Source organism: Chenopodium quinoa, unplaced genomic scaffold (assembly GCF_001683475.1).
Source record: "Chenopodium quinoa cultivar QQ74 unplaced genomic scaffold, ASM168347v1, whole genome shotgun sequence".
Classification (NCBI taxonomy): domain Eukaryota; kingdom Viridiplantae; phylum Streptophyta; class Magnoliopsida; order Caryophyllales; family Amaranthaceae; genus Chenopodium; species Chenopodium quinoa.
In genome coordinates, this window is record NW_018744626.1 from 3,175,029 (window position 1) to 3,202,599 (window position 27,571).

The 27,571-nt window shown below is 32.6% G+C and overlaps 3 protein-coding genes across 4 annotated transcripts; 2 read left to right on the forward strand and 1 right to left on the reverse strand.

Annotated features, from left to right (window-relative positions):
• The first annotated feature begins 4,798 nt into the window (after positions 1–4,798).
• On the forward strand, positions 4,799–9,713 carry LOC110700500 (hydroxyproline O-galactosyltransferase GALT6-like). The gene is made up of 7 exons (XM_021878046.1): positions 4,799–6,183; positions 6,694–6,926; positions 7,005–7,295; positions 7,394–7,522; positions 7,605–7,778; positions 8,821–8,928; positions 9,054–9,713. Exons 1-7 carry the CDS (start codon positions 5,319–5,321, stop codon positions 9,261–9,263), a joined length of 2,010 nt encoding a protein of 669 aa, XP_021733738.1. The 5' UTR covers positions 4,799–5,318; the 3' UTR covers positions 9,264–9,713.
• Positions 9,714–14,041: 4,328 nt separating this feature from the next.
• LOC110700501 lies at positions 14,042–21,247 on the forward strand. 2 transcript variants are annotated; one of them, XM_021878047.1, is made up of 8 exons: positions 14,042–14,573; positions 16,419–16,642; positions 16,796–16,857; positions 18,150–18,377; positions 18,627–18,759; positions 19,913–20,235; positions 20,327–20,471; positions 20,780–21,247. In XM_021878047.1, exons 1-8 carry the CDS (start codon positions 14,489–14,491, stop codon positions 21,017–21,019), a joined length of 1,440 nt encoding a protein of 479 aa, XP_021733739.1. In that variant the 5' UTR covers positions 14,042–14,488; the 3' UTR covers positions 21,020–21,247. The 2 variants fall into 2 exon arrangements, with proteins under 2 accessions (XP_021733739.1, XP_021733741.1); XM_021878049.1 differs by having other exon boundaries at positions 14,045–14,573; positions 18,630–18,759; positions 20,780–21,246.
• A 287-nt stretch (positions 21,248–21,534) lies between these two features.
• LOC110700502 (histone H1.1-like) lies at positions 21,535–23,025 on the reverse strand. The gene is made up of 2 exons (XM_021878050.1): positions 22,812–23,025; positions 21,535–22,354 (listed from the first exon to the last, which is right to left on the reverse strand). Exons 1-2 carry the CDS (start codon positions 22,908–22,910, stop codon positions 21,818–21,820), a joined length of 636 nt encoding a protein of 211 aa, XP_021733742.1. The 5' UTR covers positions 22,911–23,025; the 3' UTR covers positions 21,535–21,817.
• Positions 23,026–27,571: the final 4,546 nt, after the last annotated feature.

The window sequence follows — 27,571 nt, forward strand, 5'->3', positions numbered from 1 at the left end:
GATCCGACCCGGATCCGTCGGGTCTAGAAAATGAAGACCCGGACCCGGATCCATCGGGTCCAACAGATCCGGGTCCGGATCCGGGTCCAAAACAGGTCCAATATATTTTGCCTAATTTTTTGCAATAAATGTAATGTTCGGGTCAAAAAAATTATTTCAAACTTACGTTGTTGGTTATTAATTAAGTTCAACCCCAAATTAACCAACTTATACACTCATATTTTGAATTAAAATTATAAACATTAAAAAAAAAATACGATGTTACATATGAGCTAGTGAAAAAACAACGATGTTGTATATAATATGAGCATCAAAAATTCATCTCTTGAAAGGGTTAATCTTTATCATTACTAACATTATCAACATTTTTAATAAAGAAACAAACAATTTTAGTTTTTTTTAATAGGAAAAATTAAAAAACGGGTCCACGGATCTGGATCCGGGTCTAGGGCCCAGACCCAGATCCAGATCCGTTTTTGTCAGCAAGACCCGAATCCGACCCGGATCCGTCGGGTCCAAAATTTGAAGACCCAGATCCGTGAAAAACGGATCTGGATCCACGGATCCGGGTCGGGTCCAGATCCATTGCCATCCCTAAGTTCAGTTCAGTTCACTTAAGTTCGATTGTTTTCAGAAAAACAAAACAGGCCCTAAGTCAGCACAACTTTACAAGTCAACGCTTGAAAATAGATGGGGTGAAGAAGGGAGAAAAAAGTTGTACGTAGTATATGAGAGATAATATCTTAAACAAAATTTTGATATGAGATCATAATAAATTAAAATTGCAATATACATTAAGTTACCCACCCGAAGCATAACACATTACTATGAAGTATAGGGTACGGAGTATCGTATTTAAGTAGGGTTATTTTATGTTGTATCTATGTCGCATTTGTCGCATTTTAATTGTAAAGATTCATTACATGTAAATTGCACAACAAATCACAATAAAATAAGTGAAATTTAGCTTAGACATTCAACACAACTTTCGTGTAATTATTGGGTTGATCCATGGACCTGCCCTAGCTAGCATACAAGCTTGGAATGAATCACAATACAAATTTGATAAAAACTTTGACTTCATTAAATAATTTTGACTATAAAATCAAGAAACCCAAAATGAACATGTTTTGTTCTTTAATTTCATTTTGAGTCCGTAATCTTATATACGAAGTACATCCAATTATCTAATGTCATCAATGACATAAGAACCAAACATATAGTAGCTGGAGAAAACAGTTACATAACTGAAGAGCATTTAAGTCATTAGTTTCAACTTAACAAAAATGAGGTAAATTTCACTTTAATATACACCAACCAAAAATGAATCTTCTTTTGATATGACATAATAATAATTTGCCGTTAATTAGCTCTTAATATTCACATCTCCAACGGTCAATTTTGGACCCACTATTAAATTGCCATCTTCAAATTTGTATTGGCCTTTTACCCTTTACTAATGCCATGGTCAATTTGGTCATGGTATTACGGACATAATGACCCATTCGTTTATTAATTATCTTTACGTGTTATGAAATTTTCAAATATTTCATTAATGTTGTGTTGGCTTGCCAAATTTGACCTGATTAATATCATGGGAGTCTTCGTTAATCATGCATGTCTATAATCATATTTACATATAGACAGTTGTTTAATGTTATGCCATCCCCTTACAAGTCAAGATTACGTTATTTCATGTGCTAATTAGCTTTACTTTCATGAAATCAATGATTATGATAGAGTATAAAACATATTTCTAGGCCTCAACTATCAGTTTAAGCTTTTGGTTGAGTTGGTCCTCTAGCAAATTATGACCCTATTCTAGTATTTCATACTACAAAATATTTGATCACTTAAGTGTATGGATTTATAACGATTAAATGATCCGACAACATTTTTGTTTAATGGTTAAGACTGATTTATAACGATTAAATTATCCGAGTATTTTTGTTTTATGGTTATGATTGAAATTCAACTGATCAATATATATTTCCCTTGTGAATTATTTAGAAAAAAAATCGATATAACTAATTAATCATTGTTAAAAAATCTAACACAAATAGACTTGTCATTTTAAAAATTGATTTGAATAAGTAAAAAAAAAAACAAAACAAAACAAAAAAAAACAAAACCAACTTTCATGGATTTTTACTCCGCATCCCACAAAAAGTTAAATTATTAGGTTGTGTATTGGTGGAAAAATTTTATAATACATATTACTTCTTCCGTATCTTAATAGTATCGTCGAGACATTATTCATTTTATAATAGTAAAAAAGAAAAATACTCCGTAATAATAAGTCAAAGAAAATATGTGAATAGTGCATAAATAAAAAAATTAAAAAAAAAAAGGGAGTATATTAAATATCAACAACTTTAGTACTCGTAATAACTAATGTGTGACGAATTAAGGAGATATAAGATAAGATTTCTGCATTGCAAATTTGACTATTCTTGTTTTTCTTGCACTTAGAAAATCAAAAGAATGTTTTGCTAATTGTTTTTAGAAGTGTGGAGGACGTCGCTGACGTCAGTGATCAAGATTCAAGAGGATGTTGTGAAGGCATTATGGTGGATTGGTGATGGTGTAACAACTATCGATAATTACAAGCCAATGCAAAGAAAAAACAATAGCGTCTTTGGATTATTATTCCATGAAAATGAAAATTACAGTAAGAAATTATTGTAATTTACTGTAAATGAATTTTGAAGAGGCATTTTGGGCCCATTGGATGATTCTCCAATGGGTTAAAGGGAATAGTACGATTATTAGCTTTAAATTTGTATGTACGTTGTAGATTTATGAAAGTTAGATTTCCTTCACATATTAAGCTTCCTACAAATATTTAGTTTCTGTTACAATATATTTTACCTCCGGTCCAAATTACTCGCAATTTTGGAATATTTTGTGAGATATAAAATATTCCAATGTTGTGAGTATTTTGGACCGGATGTAGTAGTAACATGTAAAAGTAAAAAAGATAGAAAGAGTATATATATTTTTTTTTACATACTCGTATCGTTTAACAGAGCTTTAAATTACATTATGGCGTAGACTTAAATCGATATATCAAACAAAATAATATGGAATACCCCTTTTATTGTACAAAATAATATGGAATACCCCTTTTATTGTAGAGTTTCAATTTATTACAATACCTATTTATAAAGCCTAAGTACAACAATGTTCTAATCCCTTTAAATCTCATTGATTTTACTTGTTGGTTACATTATAATGTATGGTTGTTGCTTCCGGGTGCACCATGCGCATGGTGCACCCGGAAAGAACATTAGGTATATTTAAAAGAACATGGGGCGAAAAAAAGAACATTATAGATATTTATAAAGAACGTGAGCATAATATGTTCATTAAATTTGATTATTATGTTCTTTGAGTTTGAACTATATGTTCTTTATATCATACAATATGTTCTTTAATATATGTAAATAAAAAAATAAATAAAAAAATATCAATCACCCGAGTAACTAGAAAAAAGGACATGTTCTTTACTGTACTATCATGTTCTTTTTGTAAAGACTTTATGTTCTTTGGCTAGAGGTGATCAAAGTTAGACCGACCCGGCTTGATTTTGGACGGGTTTTGGGCAGAATTTTTTAGCCCCCAAAACGAGTCGGACCTGGCCCGTAAATTTAAATTTTTGGGCAGGTTTGGGATTGCGTTTTTATGCATTTTAGTTAATTTTTTTTACTCAACCCGAAAAGCCCGTACGGCCGGACCATTTTGGGCAGGTTTGGGCACAAAAACTTCAGCCCAAAACTTGGCCCAACTCGAGAAGTGAGCTGATTTTTTAACCTTGGCCCGGTCCACCCAATGATCACCTATATCTTTGTCAAACTTGGACATGTTCTTTTTTATCAAATATAATGTTCTTTTTCAAACACGTTCAACTACCCAAGTAACCATGAAAAATAACATGTTCTTTTTGTAAAGACTTTATGTTCTTTGTAATGTCATGTTCTTGTCAAACACAAACATTTTCTTTTGTCAAACATAGGCATGTTCTTTTTCAAACACTAGCATGTTCTTTTTTTTTTTTTTTACCCATATTCTTTAAAATATATCTAATGTTATTTGCGGATGCACCCGGGTACACTATACTATTTTCAGTTACATTATAAAATATAAAGAATTACTCACAAATTTATCGAGATATTACTTATCAGAACTCATCAAAACTTATCGGATTTAACACCAAATTAGATTCTATACCGAATAATTTGGGAAATTCCCCCATAACCCAATAAAGTTGATCAATAAACAATTCTGTTACTCAAAGGAGCCTTAAAAAAGCAACACAAACACTTGTAACTAAAGCTGCCTATTACATGCAATTGTTACTTTCCCAAATGCAAAAATAAAGCTTACTATTCCACTAACCCATTACTTCATCTACATATACTCCACTGTATTATGAACATGACTACCATCCACTCTCATTAATTTACTCCCACAATCTTTAATTCTTTCATTTTCTCACTTAAAATAACATTTACTACCCTTAATTAATTACTAACCTTCATAACGGCAATAATTAATTTAACTAATCTCCCATTCTCATGTCTTTTACAATATTTAAGTAAAAATACAATCTTTAATTCTTTCAATTTCTCACTTAATTACATTCACTACCCTTAATTAATTACTAACCCCCATTCTTTTGTCTTTTAACATAACTTAAGCAAAAATTTAATCATTTAATAATTAATTTTCAAATTTCTTTTTTTGATTTGAAATGTTCAAGTTTAAATTTATTTAAGTTGAAAAGTACACCCACCAATATCAGATTCTCTCCTGAAAGTTAGAGAGAGAAAGTGCAGAGAAGTTTAGAGAGAGAAAAATAGCTGTTGAGGAAGTCGGTCGGTTCATCTTCTTCACTCTCTTTCTCTTCTCCATTTCTTCCTCTTTCTCTCTCTAAATTCTCTTGCATTTATTCGTCGTTTTCTCTCTCTAACCCCCCTTTTGAAACGCGCTTCTTTCTTTTTCTGTGTTCTTGTTGATGACCTAACTCAACTCTCTTTCTCTCTATCTAGAGCTTTCTCTCTCTAGAAAAAAGCAGTTACTTCTCCCTTAATTCTCAATAACCCCCACTTAATTTCTCACCTCGAGGATTAAAGGGGTTTCAGATTTCATCCCCAATTTCAAAACCCATATCTTAATTTCTCCAGAAAATCCCCAATTTTTCTGGGGTTTTTTATTTGTAATTTTGATTTTTTAGGGTTAGGGTTTTTTTTTTTTTTTTTTTTTTTGTTCTTAATTTATAGTTGAAAAGTTCAATTTTGGGGGAAATTAGTTTAGTTATGAAGAGGGGAGGAGGGAAACTAGAGACATACATGGGAGTAACACGAACTCGATCGGTTCAAATTCTGGCATTACTGGGTTTACTGTACATGATCTTCATGACATTTGAGGTACCCTTTGTTTTCAAAAGCGTTTCACAGGATACTTCTGGCGTTTCATTCCAAAACGACGCGTTTGTGAGACCTCAGCAGCTTGATAGTGAGGAAGAAATGCAGGAGAAAGAAGCTCCGATCCGACCGTTGAAAGAGCCGTTAAGGGCTTCATCAGTTTCTCCGAAACCTCAGCGTCAAATGAGGGAGTATAAGACACTTTCTGGGTTGGTTTTTGATTGGAGAGCATTAGATAGCACTGAAAAGGATGGATTTTCTGGGTTGCACAAATCTGCAATAACTGCATTTCAGGTGGGAGAGAAGCTTTGGGAAGATCTTAAGTCAGGGAAGATAAGAATCGATGTCGAAAAGGCGGCCGAGAATCGGACCGAGACGTCGTGCCCGAACTCGGTATCGCTATCCTGTGATGAATTTACAAAGAAAGGGAAAGTAATGGTACTGCCTTGTGGGTTGACATTGGGGTCTCACATTACTCTGGTGGGTAAACCAAGGATAGCTCATGCTGAACATGATCCAAAGATATCTTTGTTGAAAGATGGTGATCAAAGTTTGATGGTTTCACAATTTATGTTGGAATTAATTGGGTTAAAAACTGTTGATGGTGAAGACCCACCAAGGGTTTTGCATTATAATCCTAGGTTGAAAGGGGATTGGAGTGGAAAACCTGTGATTGAGCAGAATACTTGTTATAGACAGCAATGGGGAACTTCTGTTCGTTGTGAAGGGTGGAAATCTAGGCCTGATGAGGAGACTGGTGAGTTTTCAAAGATCTAATCTTTGTTAATATGATTTTGATTATTTGTTTATTGGATTATACTTGCTCGGATTGGTTGAAGCTAGCAGAAGGGATTGTCTTTTTTTAGTTGCTGGATTGAATTTTGAATTATTCTTTTGGTTTAGATAAAATGGGTGGAATTAGTTGTATTTTTGGTGAATTAAGGCTGGTGTTGACTTTAAAAAAAGGGTGGATTTTTGTGATGTTTGTCCTAGATGTATGTTGGCTGTTGGATGGATGAGAATGAATGATATATTCTAGGATTAGCTCCCTGTTGGATTAGAGTGTTGGGTTTAGCTCTCATTGTTGCATGTTGTAACAACAAAGTAAAAATGTGGTGGTTGAGGCTCGAGGGACATGGGTGTGAAGGCTTGGGCTATGTCAAAAGTTCAGTTTTATATCTGTGTGTGATCTCGGTGTTATCAAGCTTTGATTACTGAGATTTTGATTATAGTACTGACCTAATTATGTGCTTCTTGGTCTTTATAGTTGATGGGCTGATTAAGTGTGAGAAATGGATCCGTGATGATGATAGTAATACTGAAGAATCCAGGGCAACATGGTGGTTTAGTCGGCTGTTGAGCAGGCCAAAGAAGGTGACAGTAGATTGGCCATTTCCTTTTGCTGAGGATAAGCTGTTTGTTATGACTGTTAGTGCTGGTTTGGAAGGTTATCATGTCAATGTGGATGGGAGGCATGTCACGTCCTTTCCTTACCGAACGGTGAGTAAATTTCTTGAATCTGTGTACAGATATTCTGCTGGTGTGCTTCTTCTGATATTGATTCCCCAATGTTTCTAGGGCTTTTCACTTGAAGATGCAACTGGGTTGACATTGAAAGGAGACATTGATACTCATTCTGTGTTTGCTGCTTCTTTGCCATCATCACATCCTAGTTATGCTCCACAGAGACACCTTGAGTTCTCGGATAGATGGCAAGCTCCACCTCTCCCTAGCGGTCCTGTGGAGCTTTTCATAGGCATTCTTTCTGCAGGCAACCATTTCGCAGAAAGGATGGCTGTGAGAAAATCTTGGATGCAACATAGGTTAATTAAGAATTCCAAAGTGGTAGCCCGCTTTTTTGTAGCATTGGTAAGTGGAGACTATATGTATAAATGGCTCTTTGTATAACAGTCGTTGACGATTGCTTTAGCCTTTGTGCTAACTTGACTCCGGTTTTTTTATTTCAGCATGGCAGGAAGGAAGTGAACGTTGAGTTGAAGAAAGAGGCGGAGTTTTTTGGTGACATTGTTATTGTACCTTACATGGATAGCTATGACCTTGTTGTTGTGAAAACTGTAGCTATATGTGAATATGGGGTGAGCGTTCCTACTTTTGGTTTAGCTTCTCTCCTTCCTAGGTGCAATGCAACTTTAAATGACAACCTCCTTTTGTTAACAGGTACGCACTGTCGCTGCAAAGCACATTATGAAGTGCGATGATGATACCTTTGTTCGGGTTGATGCGGTTATTAAGGAAGCAAATAAGATTCCCGAGGGTAGCAGCTTGTATGTGGGTAACATCAATTACTATCACAAGCCTTTGCGCAGTGGTAAATGGTCTGTCACATATGAGGTATGACTTGGGACCATGCTGCCTCCAACATGTTAATTAGGTCTTGTGCTTACTATGTCTTTTCTAAGTTTGTGTGAATCTTGCTGCTGGTTATGCTACTACTAGTCTACTACTGAAGTATTAGTTTGTGTTCTTTTTTTTTTTTGGTTATTAAATACGGAGTCTCTTGCTACAGAACCTCTATTTTGGCCAATTCTTCTGCAAAAATATAATGTATTTCTATAGATTTTGCTGGGTTGTTATGCTTGAACAATATGTTTGCTATCAGAAACTGAGATGCTTTCTTCTATACTTTTGCTGGTAGAGCATATCCATTCCTTTTGTTTGTTCTCTAGTTTAGTCATTATCAGGCATTTTGAACATATTCAGTTGAAGTATGTGCGATGATTTGATAATGTGACTATGTTAGAGACTTTTAACTGAATTCTACATCAATAATTGCATTAGTAATACATGCCATTAACTATATTGTATATAGTGTCATGTCCTGTGTGTTGACGAATGTTATCTTTGTGTTTCTAATCATCGTTCATGATGTAGTCGAAAAGTTTTTATTCTCTGCGATAGGCTTCATGTTTAAACTTTGTGCTTCAATAACTGCATGCTTTTGGAGATGCTCATCTTTTGCTCATTATTGTTTACAAATTTGATTGAACATGAATTGTTTCCATGAATAACTATGGGGACCCAGAAAGAAAATAGAGCATATAATGAAAATTGTGCTGGGGCTGCAAAGTTCTAGAGTGTCATCATGGCAATATCTAGTGCATGCCCACCTTCCATAGTGTGTGTGTGTGGGGATGGGGGTTGTGACTTGTGAAGACTAAAGAGCGGTCCCTGTTACATGTCATCTTGCCAATAAGGTTGATGAAATTGAACAAGGAAAGAGAAGCTTTATGTCTGGCACTTATTGATAGAGAATGATATCGTAATGTCTCGTGTTCTAATATGAGTGCTTCTTATGAATTGTCAATTTGTTTATCCCGGTAATTAGCAGAGTTGATGGAAAGTATCTCACTTTTTGTTCCCATTTTGTCTTCAGGAGTGGCCAGAGGAAGATTATCCACCTTATGCCAATGGACCAGGTTACATTTTGTCATCAGATGTCGCAAACTTCATTGTTTCCGAGTTTGAGAAACATAAATTAAGGGTAAGATAAGATGCTCATCTAAATTAGAAAGACGAAGAGGAAAAAAAAAGAGAAATTTTGTTATATTACGATTAAAAATGAGATCTTTGTTTTTAAATCTGAATGTTATTATTCATCTCTTGCAGTTGTTTAAGATGGAAGATGTGAGTGTTGGAATGTGGGTGGAAAATTTCAACAGCACAAAACCAGTGGAGTACGTTCACAGCCTCAAGTTCTGTCAGTTTGGATGTATAGAAGATTATTACACTGCTCATTACCAATCTCCGAAACAGATGATCTGTCTATGGAACAAGTTGCAACAGCTAGGCCGCCCAGTTTGCTGTAACATGAGATGATAGTTGGTGATTAACAGGGAAGCCAGTTGCCCTGTTCGCTAATCGTCGAATAGATAGCAAATTTTTGAAGCCAAATATCAGTTTCCCCTTTTTTGTAAATTCTGCAAAAGGTCCTTTTTTAGGTTGTTCTCTAGGACCATATAGGTGTCTAGTTCAAGATTCATTCATTATTTTCCTCCCTCCCACTTTCCTCCTTTCCTTTCTCTTACCATTATTCTAGTTTTTGTACCTCGGTCGAGTCTAGCCGTGATGATGATGATGATGAGAAATATGCACCCCTGGTGAACAGCCTTATCCAGTTGGAAGGTTTTGTAATCTAATGTAGAGAAAAAAAAACAGTACATGGAAATGAATCCTCAACTTTCCAGATAATGATCAGGTGTATATCTATAAATTATTGATTGGATATGGAACCATTCTATGGTTATTAAATTAGAAGCTACTCTTTCACATTATCTTTTAATTTTCTACTTAATTTGGCTAAGTGGGAAAGCCCATGTGAGGAAGTTGGTTTATATTGCAAAATTGGTAACCACCAAATTATTCTTTTAATCATTTTTATTCGTGCATCCGTTCTCTTTTATTTGCCTCTACTTTATTTTGTGGTTTGTTCCTTTGAGTTTATCTCATAATTTGTCTTCAGATTATAGATAATTATAGACAATTGCAAACTATTGTACTCTGCATTTATCATATTTCTTCCGTCTCAATGCACTAGTTTGATCTTAGATGTGTAAAAATAAATACTCTGCAATACCTAACCAACTAAACATCCTGCATCATAAAATATGATTTTAATACAAGGTATAATATAAATTATTTTGAGACGAAGAGAGTATCCTTTAAATAACTCTACTTATCCACCGGCCAACAAAAGAGAGCATAATTTCTTGATATTAACAATTTTATAGTCATTGGTGTTTAAAGTAAAAGAAAAATAAAAGATCGAACGACAAAGGTGGTGTGTAACTTAAACTTCCGACTTGTTGTCCATGAAAAGATCGTAAATTGCACATGAGTATGTTCCCTTAATAATGAATAATGCTACGTATGTGCTCTACTTTGGGAACATGGAGACGTATTAACATTTTTGGAACTTTAAAGCAGTTTGTTCCCGAATGGTATATTGGTTCTAACTTGTGGCTATCACTATGAAGTGTTTCAAGACAATTATGCAAGCGATTATTGTTACTTGACACATTAATGGTGAGCGATTATTTGGCTAATTCTAACACAGTAAAATAAAGAGGAGAAAGGTAAATCTTACTTCGTAGTATTTTTGGCCTTTTTACTTCAATAAACAAGTATAATGTACTTAGGGTCTGTTCTTTTCAATTCTTAATTTCCTTCTCTCATAAAATATTCAATTCAGTCAATTAGAACAAGTTACACCCTTTTTTCTAAAATGCCAAAAGTAGTAGAGGTATGACTGATAGACTGATAGACTGATAGTAATTTTGAGAGTGAGTGTATAGAATGATAATAGGATATGGATGGGTATTTGAATACAAGTAAGATTTTATTTATTTTATGGTATACAAAAGTATTGTATTTTCTTTATTTCATCCTTATCCCTCTTTAATCTCAATCACCCTGAGCGAACATTAGATTTTCTTTACTCTTGCCGTGTATAAAGTTATCTTTATCATCCCTTCTTATCCCCTAACAAATATCCACATAACAAGTCAAAGGAATATTATTACTATTTTAGGACAGGGCGAGTAAATAATGTTGTATAAGTTGCAAGACTATAGCAACACCATTGATGAGAAATGACTAGTCTAAACAAAGAAAGAAATCTTAGAAATTTATATGTAAATTGTAAGAGTTGACACCATTCACGCTTCACGCTTTCATTTCTTGTCATCATACTAGCGTCTTTTACGTATAAGTTGAAATTAGCCTCACACTTTTTTTGTAATCTTTTCATTGTTTTTGATTCGTGAATTATGGGTTTGTTGTGGCCTTATTTTCGTCTCTACCTTTTGTGTGTGGTTTTTGGGTTGTTTTTGTACTCATTTTGGGTGTTTTTGTTGATCTAAGGTTTGTTTTTGTTTTGATTTAATTAAAAACTAATCTCAATGAAATATATGGTGATTTTTTCTTAACATAGGTGGGTAAGTGGCTAATTGGCTATGTGTTGGAGTTCCACCAAATAATCGAGGTGAATCGGTTGGTGAGACCATCTATCTCCGATTAACTGCAAACAAGTTTCGACTTTTATTGGCTCATTGCCCCTTTTTCTTAATGTTTAAAGTATGAAATAATGAAATATTATATTACTTTAAAAAAATGTCAACATTAAAAATGTGTTCGGGTTGAAGAGATTATATTTATAAAAAAATAAAATAAATAAAATAAAATAAAAAAGGATTATAATTTCAATAAATGATGTAAGAAAATCACCCATATAATCGCAATGTCCATGTTTAGATATGTAATAAACTACTCTTGTATTAATCTTTTTAATAGCAGCAATTATGATGAGTATACCCATCAAGCTTCTTGGCATCAATGAAGATGCTAGCTATTGGTTTTTTTTTTTTTTTTTTTTTCAAATCACCACACTCTATGAGCCATAATGAGTCACAAAGAGTAATGACATAGAGGTTATAAGCTTATAACAATATTAACGGGTTCAAACTACCACATTTCAAGACTTAAACAATTAAGCTAGTTCACGCGCACTTTTGCATTATACTTTGTACTAATTATGTTATGAAAGTGTTGGATTAAGTCAAACTACCACATTTCAAGACTTAAACAATTAAACAATCTTAGGATCGATTCTCATCACCCGCCCTTGTAGCTCTCTAAACACTAAAAATTACACGTCTTTGTTGTTTAGGAATGAGCTTACTTTTCTTGTATGTAGTATTGTAGCCCATTAATGTAACCTTGAAAATTGAGTGTATGAGAATGGGCTTAGAATAAGACCCAACGACACAAAAAGGGCCCATCTAAAAATAAAAAGGGAAATTAAGGCCCATATATATCATTCCATCAATCAAGACATTCAGACTAAATATATTTGCCCAAGTTCAAGATTTAACCCAAAACGAAGCCCAATTCAAAGCCCATCCCTCAACTACAAGCTGGTTTGAGATTTTCATCCTTAAAATAAAACTTCTCAAATAAACATTTTGTTCCAATATAAGTACTTCTTAAGATCTATCTTAGGATCTTTGAAGTTTGAAGATTTTATGGTGAGCTAAAAGTTGCACACACATACTTAACAAGTGAGTACACAATATTAGAGATGACAAACCAAGTGTGAGTTTCATGTCATATTCTATTGATATGTTATTCGGTTTATGTATTTTTGTTTAGTTTTGTTCAAATTCAAGTCTATTATCAATTAATTTAATTACTATGAACATTAATTATATTAATTAGTTGTATTAATTTTTCTTCATCTAGGTTAAAATTGAGTTATTTTATTTCAGATTGAGTTCGAGTCAAAGGTGGAGCAAACCAACACTTAGTCATGATTATCTAGATAATAATAGCTATGCATGACAAGCTTATTAGAGTGAATTCGGCTAATCAAAGTGGAGAAGTTCCATGGGATGAATGTTCATGAAATGAGTGGATTTTTGAGGAAAGTTAACAAATTTGAATCTTTTCTTTAGTAATCTCATCAACTAGAAACCATTCGAGATTGAAAGGAAGAGATAAAGTTATGGCAATTGTGAACGATGAAGAAAATAAAGAAGCAGAAATTTGTAACAAGGATAAGATTTTGTATCTTGTGAAAAGATGGCGGAAATCTAGTGTTTATATCAACGCAAAATAATGCATGCAAATTGCAAACAATAAATTGTGGATTTCAACTAAGGTAATCTATTCAAATCTAGCACTTATTTACTCCGTTTTTTTTTCTTCTAAGGTTTACTCACTATATATTACAATTTATGTGACCTAAAGACATAATCTATCTTCAATTCAGATTTAAAGTAAGTCTCATCTTCTACAAATAAAAGAATACCAATAGTAATGCTTTTATACAAGATCAAATAGTACAAGTCCAATTTTAGACTTTTAGTTAATCTGATTATTATTTTTGAAATCAATGTGATTAATCTTTTTCCATGTTATTGCCTAAACTCGTTATACTAATTATTTCAATTTTAGGTCGCTTCAAGGTAGAGTTGATTTCCTTGGACATATGCCAAGGAGTCAATGACGACTTATATTTTGTCCACACACATCCTCCTAAGTGTAAACATGATTAATGACCACTATTTTGGCCAAACATAAACAAACCAAGTATATTTTCACTCCAATAGAACCGTATTCAACTCGGATTATTCTCCTAATCCCCTTAATTAGACTTTTCTTAAGTCTTTTTCTATCCCTTACCATTTCTCCACCATATAGATTCCTTAATAATTTCAACATTCAACCTCCAACTCTCTAAGCTCCCACGCATAACATCACCAAACAACATACTACTTTCGTCCCCTTTCGTTTGCTCTATGAAGATAAAATCATTTTTTCAAGAGTACGATGTGAGAGAAAAGGGGCGACCAATTGGTGTACTGTAGAGTACAATTACAATTTCACAATTACTGAAAACAATTGAACTGAAATGAATTGAATTGATTGGAGTTGAACTGAAATGAATAAAACCGAAATGAATTGTTTATAGGATATTAAAAACTGAACTGATTAGAACTGAACTGAATTGAAATTAAGCTGAAAAGGGAATCCATGCAAACATTGAGAGAGAGACAAATGGACGGAAGGTAATTAAATTAAACAAACAAGAATGAAAAAGATAGTGCACAAAACCGTTGATATAGTAAATAAAGTACTCTGTATATTTTATGAATCCACAAAATTATGAGTTAGTGGCAGTCCACCACGTAATATGTTTTTATATATATACAATATCAATGTTGAGATTGTTAACCAATTGTTCCATTAAATATTATTTTTATTTTTTTGAAAAAAAAAAACACCATTACAACAACCAAACACTACTACCATAATATAAAATTATCATCTTAAACCATTGACTTTATTTTTTATTTTCTTTTATTTCATTAAATCTTCTTCAATTCGATCATCATCTTATTCTTTCTCTCTCATAAAGCTAATTAAGTTTACTGGTTATGAACATTTAAGCTTGTTTCTCTCTCTAAAATCTTAGTGACCTGTTTGATTGCTGATTAAATAGAAGAAGAAGAAAAAGGAAAAGGAGGTTAGTTTGGTAATTTTACATGGATCAAAAGCTAGTTCCACAGTTGCATAAAGCTGAGTCAAGTAGCAGACATGGAAGGCTTGAGAGATTCTCCCATTATGTTGGTAATTATTCAATCAATCTTTTTGTTCTTCTTAGCTTTTTTTGTGTTTTTGGTTCCTTTTTTAATTTGTTGATTAATTATTTATTATGATTATTGATTATGGTGGAAATGTGTACATTTTCTTTTGAATTTAACTTTAATTTCTTCTTATGTCAAATTGTTTATAAAATAATGTATAGTAAAGATGAAATTAAGCTATACATATATGTTGCCATTAATAAAAGGCAAATTTTTAGAAAGAAAATGCACTTTTATCTTTTACTTTTGGAAAAATATATATATTGGTAGAATTAAGGCGTGGTTTACCTATAAATAAATCAACTAAGTAATGAATCATATTTCTCGCGAAGTAAAGTTAAGATAGATAATTATACTATAGATCAACGAGCGATTTTGTCATGCATATTTATATATACTTCATATTCCTTGAACAACATTTGTTAGGATTTTATAAAATGGTTAAATTTGGATGCAAAGAAGATTAGTATGTGAAGCGTAGTTTCATATAAAATGATCCTGTAATAGTTTAATGAACATGGATGATTTTTTTCTACTCGTATTATGTATGCTATATAGTAGTATAAAGATAAATTTATAAAAATAAAAAAAATCTTTTTTTTTTTTGAGTTATTGTTAATTGCTTTTAAAGTTACATTGCCATTGTGAGATTGACTCGAGCAAAAATTACTTTAAAAATGAAAAATGAAAGGTATGTTAATGCCTAATCAAGTTGCAAAACCAGACAATAAAGTAATATCCAGTCAGATTGAATAAAAGGAATTGTATGGTAAAACACACTGGCACTGAAAACTTTAGCAAAAGTATCTTTATTCTAATCGTACTAGTATAGGAAAGGTTGCTATCAATCAACAAAAAAAAATTTAGGAAATAATGAAGTACAAAAAAAATAAATAAAATCTGTAATTAGAAACACTGTAGTAAATTATGGAGATTTGAGGCAGAAAAAAGGACCTACATTGAAATAAGTTGAGGATAAACCATAATAAAGTCAATTTTGGCATTACTATACAATCATAGGACTGTATAATTTTGTAAATGGACCATATTGAATTATTGATATATGATCCTCATTTATTACGTACAAAATATATGGATTCAAGAAGATAATTTTTTTTAAAAAAAAAAAAAAGTAATATGCTGTAGTTCGTTATAATTGTGCACCAATTTTAAACAACTAAATTAACATACGAAGTATCATGTTATTCCTTTAACTTCATATGTTTTTGTCAATGGTTCAACATTTAGTAAATTTTCTGTCTTAGTAGGAGTAACTTTTATAGCAACTCTAACTTAGTATAGTGAAGAAATTTACCTTTCTTCTCTTTCCAAATGTCATACGCTAAATATTACACCGTAACAAAATCAAACTTTTTTTAATCTTAACGGCAAACATTCCAACAAACCTGCCATGTCTTACTATCATTTTCTTACAAATTATTTGCTATAATAATTTCATAGGCAAGTATATAGAGTACATAAATATATCATGCTCTTTTGATTATAAAATACTTTATACTCGTATATAATAAGAATCCATATAATAAAATAAATTGACGTCATATAAGTACATATCTAATTATAGATGATGATTACACCCCCAACAACAATAACAACTTTTTATTAGTTTAGTTTTCAAGTTTTAAAAGATATAATTTATTAATCCTTACTTTTGGAAATCCAATGTTTCTTCATTTTGTTAATGTAGGTATTTTCTTTTTCAAACTTGGCACAAAGGAGTTAGTTTTTCTGCTGTTCATTTTTAGTTCTTATAGAATACTACATATAGCATTATTCTTATATTTATCGTACATTGACATATTTGTAGCAAGACAAATTGGGTTTGATGATCCAAACGAGTGCCCTCAGTTGTGCAAGTTGGCAAACGACTATTTGAAGAAAACAGAAGGAAGTGAAAGTTTTATCTATGAATTTTTCTCCAATGAACCAGATGCCGAATCTCTTTATGTCAAATTAATTGAAGAATTTGATAAATGCATTCTTAGTTATTTTTCTTTTCATTGGAGCCGAACACCTTCCATGATCAGTCAGGTACATACATTTTCTTTATTTAATCATCAACCATAAGTTGCTTTGACGGATATTGATTTACAATAATAAATCCCTCACCCCTAATTTGCTTTCGAAAAATTTCTAAATTTTTATGTTTGGTTTGCTATATTAATTATTTTTTGTAAAATGAAGGTCTTGGGAAATAATGATCATGAGAAGAAAAGGTTCAAAGACCTTGTGATGGCAGCTACAAGGTTAGTCATAATTCTTATAAACAAAGTATAATCCTTAGGTTTAATAAAAACAAGTTACATGTGATTTATGATATCAAATCTTGTTAATTTTGACTATTAAATTATATTATTAGATCTTTGTATAACTGTATATAATAATACTTCGTACAGTATTTTTTACCACTTAATCAATTGTGAATATTTTATAAAAATATGTGGTTGTCATAATATATAATCGAAGATGATAAAACAAAAAAGGGGGAGAATATTGGCTGAGCAATTATATCATGCATGACTACATACCTACTGACTACAGTTCTATCATCCGCACGAATCATGTGTTCAGAAACTAATAATGCCACAATTATTGATTAGTATTATACTTCAAATTACTAATTTCACTAGACCAAGTGGTGGCTATTATTATTATTATTATTATTATTATTATTATTATTACAAACTACGAAGTATTTGTTAAAGATTGTAAGACTTGTGCATTATTAGGACAAATAAATGTTTTATTTAAAATAATATTTATTCAATGGGTAAGGGTAACGGTTCTTCTAATTTATATCACGTATTTGTTGGTTGTTATACCAGCTTATTTTGATAGCAAGTTGGTGTGGACTTGTGGTGCATATTTTAGTTCTCTGTCACGTCTCACATGAAACTATCTAAAAAAGAGATAAAAACTTCTCTAGAATACAACCTACGAACAAATTATTTATTAAATCAACTTAGGAGGCTTACTCCAATCCCTGGAAAATTTATTATGGTTGCTTCATTAGCTTCTAATTAGTAGTTAATTAGTTTCTCACAAGTCATAATATTCTATGATTACGTAAGTAGTTAGTGCCTTAGTGGTAGACCGCTCAATTAGTTCACATCAATTACGCGGAAATTTGTCAATAATTTAGTGCTCTACTTGTTAGCAACTTAGCACTAACAATCTAATGTAGACTTTGTATGCAAAGTTTACTTTTAAAGTTACCTTGAAAACTTTTGTGTAAATTATACTTTTTGAATTGACTTAATTAATGACACGATATCTTTGAGGATTGACTCACATAAAACATGACTTTGAGAAAATTTTAAATTATTATCCTAGTTTGTACTCATTAATCCTGATCCAAAATACAAGCTAAGTAGTCTTAATTAAAGTTTGATAAATAATTTTTGTATAGTTAAATTTGTGATGTTATAAGTTTATTTTTCAAACTAATTAAAAATAAAAGTGTTAGATTATTGTACCAAATATATTTTTTTTTTTACATGTTAAACTAAACTAGCTAGGTACATTGTTACACATACAGAAAACAAAGATTCGATAGGGTGATACATAGTTTGAAGGTGACACGAGTGTTCGCAACGTTAGTTGAGGAGATGAAGGCGATAGGTGGGATATCTAACGGCAGCAATGGAGAATCGTGCACGGAGGTGATGGTGCCGGTGGCTCACAACAAGAGAAGTCCGGTACTCCTACTCATGGGTGGTGGAATGGGTGCCGGCAAGAGCACTGTCCTCAAAGACATCCTTAAAGAGTAATTTCAACCTCTTATTTTCTTTATTTTCTTCTCTAACTAGCTTATTTTGTTACATGTTAGTTACTTGTACATTAAAATACTTACACGTTGAGCACTTAATTTAACTGATTGTATATAGTAAAATTTATTTTAAGTTAACAATAATTGATTTACTAAATAGGTCACCTTTTTTAATTTAAGGGTAATAATTTGTTTAAATAATTATCATAAATGCATGCTAAGAAAGATATGAATTTGTTGTTGTAGCAGGCCGTTTTGGTCAGGAGTTGGGTCAAATGCGGTAGTAGTGGAAGCAGATGCTTTCAAAGAGACGGATGTCATTTATAGAGCACTAAGTTCTAGTGGTCATCATGGTGATATGCTTCAAACTGCTGAATTGGTAATCACTCGTATTATTCTCACTTTAAATATTCTCTCCGTCTCTTTAAGATTGAGTCGCTCTTCTCTTCAATGCGCATTTATTCTTTTAAAGTCGTCTTATATTACAAAGTACGGAGTATATCTTCAATTCACGAGTAAATCAATATATTTTCGTTTTTAGTATTAAGTTGGGAATTTATCTTCAATTCACGAGTAAATCAATATAATAAATATATATATTACTCCCTCCGTGTTTTTTTAAGTGTTCCAGTTTGACTGGCACATAATTTTAGGCAATTTAATTGACTTAAATAAAATAAGAGATAAGTGGGGTATTAAAAAATTGTAAAAGAAAAATAGTGGAGTTAATAGTTTATTGAAAAGTAATGAATGTGAGAGGAAAGATATAATAAAAAGTAGTGGGTTTGAGTGAGGATCATGAGAGGAGAGATATATAATATTTTAATGTAGTTTTTTGCCAAAAAGGAAGTGTAACATTTAAAAAAACACGGCCAAAAATAAAAAGTATATCACTTAAAAAACACGGAGACAGTATAAGGCTCAAATGTCGGTGACCAACTTTTAAAAGTTACATAGTATTGACAGCTGGAAAACAACATTTGTTGGCCAATCAAATCAAGTAATTCTGTAAATGGATTTGACTACTAATTTACCTAAAATATTTGATGCTTAGACCATGATTTCATTTTTTTAAAACGGAGATTTGGCCATGATCTTACTATGGAATAATTAGTGGATCTAGATTTTGTTAATGAATTTATTTATTTGTTGTTACATGAAAACCATTTATAGTATAACATGTCATCGTGCAATCAAATAAACTTTCACAAGAATTATGCATTAAAAAAAAAATACTTAATAACAAAAATTCTAGTCTTAAGAATATTCTTCTTTCTCTAGTGCCATGTACGTGTTTGGGCAATCGAGGAGTGCGTCAGCCTAGTTTGGATCGAATAAAACTGAAACTAAATCGAGATTAAGGACTTTAATTTAAGTTTATTGCATATACGGATAAGATTATATTTAGAATAAATTTATCTGACTTGAAAATTAACACGTTACTTGTCAATTCAATTTGGTCCAATCTTTTTAATATCTAAGATTTTAAATGTGGATTTGAGATAGAGAGACTAATGTTGATTTAAAAATAGGTACATCAATCATCAACAGATGCAGCACAATCGTTGCTAGTAACAGCCTTAAATGAAGGGAGGGATGTCATAATGGACGGGACATTAGCATGGATGCCCTTTGTGGAGCAAACAATAGAAATGGCTCGCAACGTACACAAGTGTAGGTATCGAATGGGACTTGGTTACAAGGAAGCAGAAGATGGCACGACTATAGAGAATTATTGGGAGCAAGTGGAAGACGATGATGCACATTCAAAACAAGTAAAGGGCCGGAAGCCCTATAGAATTGAGCTTGTTGGTGTTGTTTGTGATGCTTATCTTGCGGTTGTAAGAGGCATCAGGTATATGTTCCATACTCCCTCCGTTTTTTTTTTTTTTTTGTTAGTCTTTTTATTTGGTTGGTGCTCGTAAACTTAAGAATGGATGAAACAGGAGAGCAATAATGGTTGGAAGGGCAGTGAGGGTACAATCACAGCTAAAGTCTCACAAGAGATTTGCAAGTGCTTTTCCAAAATATTGTGAGCTTGTTGACAATGCTAGGCTTTATTGTACCAACGCCGTATGTGGTCCACCCAGGGTAATTTCTTCTCCCTTGTCTATTTAGTATTTACCCCCCTTAAGACTCATGCATAGTCCTATACAATTGCATCATCATAAACTTACAAAACGGGCATGTGAATAAAATCAACACGTTTACATCATCTTAAATTTACAAGACGGGGATGTCAATACAAAACTAACGTTGTCTTAAATATCACATCTTAATATTACACGTCTTAACGGGCATGTGATAAAGGTTTTGAATTCATAGGGTTACATCATTACTTAACGATAAGAACCAAGTACAATATTCAACTGGTGGTAATTGAATTTTATGATGTGCAGTTGATAGGGTGGAAGGATGGACACAGCAGACTATTAGTAGATGTGGAAGAAATTAATTGTCTAAACATATTGGGTAGCCTCAATGACGAAGCTGAGTCCATTTATGAACTTCACACGGATAAAAGCCCACTTTCTCATCAGGGCTCAGCCTGGAAAGAAATGATCTTATCACCTTTGAGGCCCAATATTCAGAAGGATCTCAAGACTGCCATTCTTAACTGTGAACTTGCTGTATCCTAAATTGCATTGGCCCACCTAATTTTTTCTGGATTCTACTTTTGTTATCCTTCCCCCATTTCAAACTTTATTGGGTAACCTGGATTACAAAATTTGAAATTATGATCAACCAAGGATTATTGATATTTGACGCAAATTCAAATTGAATCTGCGTTTTTAGCCAGAGTTTTGCCCTTGAAATTTAAATTAAGAATTTTGGAAATGGAGTATCATTAATTTTAACAGAAATTTGTTAATACCATAATGCAATTACAAAAATTCAAAATTTCACTGACATGAATATTTGTAGATTGTCAAAAATTCAATATATTTAACCTTCAACAAAATTGAGAATAAAACAAAAAAGTTAATAAATCTCGAATATATGGATAAGATCATTTGTGATTATCCTTCGACAGACCTTCAAATTGTAAGTGAATAAAAAACAACCCATGAATTCCACAATTAATGACAGTATCAAAGACAATCAATGAAATAAAATCAAAGCAAAGGATGATATATATTAAAGCAATAGATAATATAGTGAAATCCAGATTTCTAATTTGTATTAAAGCTGAAGGACTTAAAAACAGGCAATTAAGCTAAACTGAGATAAAATGATTAGCCATCTAATCATAAATGATAAAACCTAATTTGAATAACAAACCAAACTACTAGTAAAAGTCTGAGTTTTCTACAAACCCTAGAATTTTTTAAACTACCTAAGTAGTTATGATAATCAACATTCAACCTTCTCTAAACACAAACTTAAACCTATCGACAAATTTACAAACTCAAATCATCACAAATAACAACTCTAATTCACTTCTTGTTAGTCTTCTTCATCGCAACGATTTTCTTCACGGCAGTAGCTTTCTTCGCCGGCGACTTAATACTCTTCGGCTTCTTCGCCTTCACCGGCGCAACCTTCTTCGCCGGCGACTTTGCCGGAGACTTCATCGACACCTTCTGCTTCTTTGCCGCCGTTGTCGACGCTTTAGCCTTTGCTGTGGTGGTCTTGGCTTTGGCACCGGCTGCTTTTGGCTTAGCGGCGGCAGATTTTTTGGCTGGCTTAGCGGCGGCTTCCTTTGATTTTGGCTTGGCGGCGGCTTTTGGCTTCTCGGCGGCGGCTGGTGCGGCGGTCGGAGACTTCTTCGAGGTGCCTGGTGGAAGTTTGAAGGATTTCTTCACCATGACGAGCTTTCCAGAAGCAACGCTTTTCTTCAATTGGTTGAAGAGAAGCTTTCTGAAGTTTGGAGGAAGGTCGCGAACCTTCTGTTGCTCTTCGATGTGTTTCGCGATTGCGTAATGGCTTGATCCTGTTCTCTCCTTGAGAGAAACCAATGCTTCTGTTATCATCTGCGAGAAATTTCCAGAAATTCATCATCAAAAATTCACAAAATCCTTCAACGATGATTGAAATAATGCTCAAAATCAAGCGAAACATTCACCAAAACCTCAAAAATGTCCAGAAATAAATCATTTTCATCATTACAAAACCGCATAAAAATACTCCGAAACTACGATGATTGAAACAAAGCTCAAATCATGCTAAGCATTCACCAAAACCTCAAAATGTCCAGAAATTCATCATTTTTATCACTAAACATTCACAAAATCGCATAAAAATACTCTGAAACTCAACGATGATTGAAACAAAGCTCAAATCAAGCAAAATATTAACCAAAACTTCATGAAATCGAGCAAAAACATATCAGAAACTCAGAAAATTCCTTCAATCTACCAAAGTCGAATCAGAATAAAAAAAAAAAAAAGCTATAAAAATCATTCAAAAAAATCAGAGGAGAACAAATACCTCGATATAAGGAGGATGAGAAGGAGCAGATTTCGCAGCAGCAGCTTTCTTCGGAGCAGAAGTTTTCTTCACAGTCTTAGTAGCAGTACTAGCAACCATGATTTCAGACTTTGAGAAAATTCTCACAAAAAGGAGAGAGAAAATGAGAGAGAATATCAGAAAGAGTACAAAGGAAGAATCAATAGATTGATGGAAGATAGTGGTAAAGGGGGAATGAATATTTGGGGAGATATATAATGAGTCACTAAGAGTGATCTGATTGGTGGAAAGGAAAGCACACGGATTATGACTTCTTTGAAATGAGTGCGATTGTGATCCGTTAGATGGAATGTAAATCAATGGCTGGTATTGTGTTTAAGATGGTGACACGGATCGTGGGATGATGGATTAGGATAGTGTGTTTTTTAGGTCATTTTGAGTGTCTGATATTTTGAAGGATGTCAGTTTTTGTGAAAGGAATGATATTACGTAACGGATTTTTTTAGGGTGGCCCACTTTACCTTAAGTGTAACCGCCTTGTTGGTTAGAAATGTAGATTTTTTTTTAATTAAAAACTTTAATGATGTTTTTGGATGTGTATACGGAGTACGAATTATGTTTTGTAATACGAAGTACATAACGGTATAAATGTACGTAGTATAAAACATTTGTACAAGTCTTAAAGATTGTGCTCGGTTTTTTTTTTTTTTTTTACATGAGCTTAACTAACGGAATAAAAGGATAAAAACTATAGAATACATTCGCCAAGCTACTCATAGAAGCTTTACAAATTTGCAACCGCGTTATAATAAATTGTCGGCTTGAAAACTCAAGTATTGGCCTTTGAACATGTTGTAAGAGATACTCCGTACCAAATTTTACTTTTGTCGGCTCTAGATCCCCATTCTCGTTGAGTTTGGGGAATCTAATATATAATTGTAGATTTAATTTTGCAGTACTTAAGGTCTGTTCTCATACGTTGAAATTCAGTTCAGCTCCTAATTTCCTTCTCTTATAAAATATTCAGTTCAGTTCAGTTCATTCAGCTCAGCTCAGTTCAGTTCAGCTCCTAATTTCCTTCTCTTATAAAATATTCATTTCAGTTCATTTCATTCAACTCAGCTCAGTTCAGTTCAGTTCAGTTTCTAATTTCCTTCTCTTATAAAATATTCATTTCAGTTCATTCAGCTCAGTTCAGTTCAGTTCAGTTCAGCTGAGTTCAGTCAATGAGAACAGGCCCTTAACCACATCACTCCAAAACCCCAATCCTACAATTTGGTGCATTTTTTATTTATTTATTTTTTATTTTTTGAAAAATAACTACCTTTTTTTCTTTTTTTTTTCTTTTTGTCAATAACTTCCACTTCTCTAAATTTAAGATAAAATAAATAAATAGATATCATGTTAAAAAATTAGTGTTGAAAAAAGTATTTATTTAATCATTATACATAACACGAAATCATAATTTACCCAATTGAAGATAAAATAAATAAATAGATATATACAATATATATCTCCATATATAATTGCACATCATTTTTTAACAACATTCAACTACAAGCATATTTATTAATGTTTTTTCATCTTATAAAAAAGTTAATATATACAGTAACCACTTTACTTTTAAATTTTTGAGGAAACTACCCACTTTACTTATATTACAAATGTACACACTAAATTTTTATAACACAATATTGGAAGGAATTTATATTATAATTGCACGTTTAATTTTTTAATTTTGTATTATCCCAACTCTTGAAAACTTCAATCTTAAAATTATAGCCATTCTATTTATTTTTGAAAATGATATAGCCCCCCAATAAGTTCACTAACTTTTAGCTGGCCTCTTTATGAAATTACTCGTTTACTGTTATAATGGTTACTCCGTTACGAATATATAGCTTACTTAGTAAATAATACAGGGGTTATGTTGTTTTCAGGGTTACGCAAAAAGTATAATAGGGTTTATCATTTCAATATAATACAGGTTACTCCATTTTTCTACCAGTAACCCCACGGTGTTGCTATGCACAGAAAACTAACACGCTGGCATAAGATCCATAATTTTCCTTTAAAAAAAACTTAGTACATTGTATTTGTTTTAATATCTTATATCCCGTGAAATTCACGAGTACACTCTAGTTAAGGAACAAATTAAATGAGCAAATATGTAACATGCATCCTATTGTGATATATTTGGCCCTTCATTATCAATGTTACATATTTGCAAACTAGTGCTACATTTGCATTATATTTTGTAGTTGATCAAATATTGTAGGGTTATAGTAAATACAATAAAAGATTTGCATTAATTTTGGGGTTGATATAGTTAATATAACACTAGTGTGATTTACGGAGTATCAGTGTATGTTGTTGCAAATTTTACATTTTTCATGCTCATTCATATCAATGTGATTTATAGTCTTCTTCGATGGAGGCCGGGGACAAGGTCTACCGATCTATATGTAACCGTCAAGAAACTTTCATTTGATTGTAATCGATCAAAAAATCAACCTTTGTTTTAACCCCGCACAAGTCATTACTTAGTTATGAAACAATTTCACAGCATACCATCATGCAAAAAAACAAATTCCCCCTTAAAAGAAATAAGAAGAACTCCGTCTTTCAAATGAGAAAATCTTCTCATAAAAGGAAAAGTTATCATAAACCTAAAACAAACAAAGGTAGATAGAAAAAGGCACACAAAATATAAAGTTTAGGGTTTTTTCGCTGGTATACAATCGGCGATGGAAGCTGTTAAAGTAAAAGTCTATGATCGATTTATATACTCTTTCTAAAGCCCATTGAAAATTAACAATGGTGGCTAGGGTTTTAGAGAGAGGGTAGGGTTTTTCTTAATTTGTGATTTCAATTCATCTTCATCATAATAAACATCTAATAGGTATGATAATTTTTATACTCCGTATGAGAGTATTCATTTATTTAATTTTACTCATGTATCTCAATACTTTTGCGTTTAGATGTAATCGGAGGAGTAAAAAAAGTTTCTAGCTGGGCTTGAAAAAACTAATTGCAAAAAAGGAATAAGAGAACGTGCTCGGCGCTAGCGTTTGAGTAGCTTTTAGGTAGCTTTTAGTGGTTTGACTAAATCAAACCACTACTTAACAAAAAGTGTGAGTGTTTGGCATAGTAGCGGTCAGGGTAGCTTTTAGTGGTGGAGGTAGCTTTTATGAAAAGTTAGAAATGTTAGCTTTTGAAAGTAGAGGTAGCTTTTTGAGGTAGCTGTTGAAATTTAATCTATAGTTTTAAATGTAAAATATTGATTTTTATATGTAACAGTCAGTACGTCAACCGCTACTTTACCGAACATTCATACCTCAATTATCTATTTTCAAAGCTACAGCTTGTTGGCAACTAAAAGCTACCTTCACAGCTAACAACTACATTTTGCCGAACACGCCCAAAGAAAAGACACTACTAGAATCGGGCAAATAACAACAGATTTTCCACGACAGCTATCAAAACAGTCGTAATTTTTAAATTTTACGACAGTTTTAGTAGCCGTCGTAATGTTACGACGGTTTTTTAAACTGTCGTTGATTTGCGACGGTTTTTGGCCAATAAAACTGTCGCAATAGACAGTAAAAATAATTATAAAAAAATTAATATTTACGACAGTTATTAACTGTTGCCAATTATGACAGTTTTGAAAACCGTCGTAATTTGCGACAGTTTATGGCTGTCGTAGAATTGATTTTTTTAAATGGGTATTTAAATACCCAACAAGCTAAGCCCACACCAAACCCTAATACTTTCCGCCATTTTCATTTCTCCTTTCTCTTTGTCAATTAGATCATCTTCTCTCTCCTCTTCCAAATTATCTTTTTCTCTGATATTTTCCCCTCTTCTCCTCCTCTCTTTTCTTATCTTCTCTCTGTTCTCATCCTCCTTTCCTCTTTTTCTCATCCTCCTTTCCGCTCTTTCTTGCGTTAAAAACAATGGAGAAGGTGGTGAAGGGAAATTCGTGTGTTTGAGGTTATATTTCGTGACATTGAGGTTTTGTTATGTCAAATTCGACCATAAAAATTCCAGATCTGGAGTTTTTATGGTCGTATTTGACAATCAACACCCAAAGAAAAGGAAATTTTCGAAGGTATGTTATATTTTTTTTTTTTTTTTTTTTGTGAAAATAGTATAGTGCACCCAGGTGCACCATGCACTCGGAAAGAACATTAGACATATTTTAAAGAACATGGGCAAAAAAAAAAATAACATGCTAGTCTTTGAAAAAGAACATACCTGTGTTTGACAAAAGAACATGTTTGTGTTTGACAAGAACATGACATTACAAAGAACATAAAGTCTTTACAAAAAGAACATGTTATTTTTCATGGTTATTTGGATGGTTAAACGTGTTTGAAAAAGAACATTATATTTGACAAAAAAGAACATGTTCGTGTTTGACAAAGATATAGGTGATCATTGGGCGGACTGAGCCAAGGTTAAAAAAACAGCTCACTTTTCGAGTCGGGCCAAGTTTTGGGCTGAAATTTTTGTGCCCAAACCTGCCCAAAATGGTCCGGTCGTGCGGGCTTTTCGTGTTGAGTATAAAAAAACAACTAAAATGCATAATAACGCAATCCCAAACCCGCCCAAAAAATTAAATTTACGGGCCGGGTCCGACCGAATTAGGGGGTGAATTTTTTTTGCCCAAAACCCGTCCAAAATCAAGCCGGGTCGGTCTAACTTTGATCACCTCTAACCAAATAACATAAAGTCTTTACAAAAAGAACATGATAATACAGTAAAGAACATGTTCT

What these genes read in the sequence shown, in the direction of transcription:
- LOC110700500 (XM_021878046.1), top strand. Translation starts at nt 5,319, where the DNA reads ATGAAGAGGGGAGGAGGGAAACTAGAGACATACATGGGAGTAACACGA. An exon ending in CCCGCTTTTTTGTAGCATTG is followed by an intron (nt 7,296 to 7,393) that starts GTAAGTGGAGAC and finishes TTTTTATTTCAG; the next exon opens with CATGGCAGGAAGGAAGTGAA. An exon ending in TAGCTATATGTGAATATGGG is followed by an intron (nt 7,523 to 7,604) that starts GTGAGCGTTCCT and finishes TTTTGTTAACAG; the next exon opens with GTACGCACTGTCGCTGCAAA.
- LOC110700501 (XM_021878047.1), top strand. Translation starts at nt 14,489, where the DNA reads ATGGATCAAAAGCTAGTTCCACAGTTGCATAAAGCTGAGTCAAGTAGC. An exon ending in CACCTTCCATGATCAGTCAG is followed by an intron (nt 16,643 to 16,795) that starts GTACATACATTT and finishes TGTAAAATGAAG; the next exon opens with GTCTTGGGAAATAATGATCA. An exon ending in CTCAAAGACATCCTTAAAGA is followed by an intron (nt 18,378 to 18,626) that starts GTAATTTCAACC and finishes TTGTTGTTGTAG; the next exon opens with CAGGCCGTTTTGGTCAGGAG.
- LOC110700502 (XM_021878050.1), bottom strand. Translation starts at nt 22,910, where the DNA reads ATGGTTGCTAGTACTGCTACTAAGACTGTGAAGAAAACTTCTGCTCCG. An exon ending in CTCATCCTCCTTATATCGAG is followed by an intron (nt 22,355 to 22,811) that starts GTATTTGTTCTC and finishes AATTTCTCGCAG; the next exon opens with ATGATAACAGAAGCATTGGT.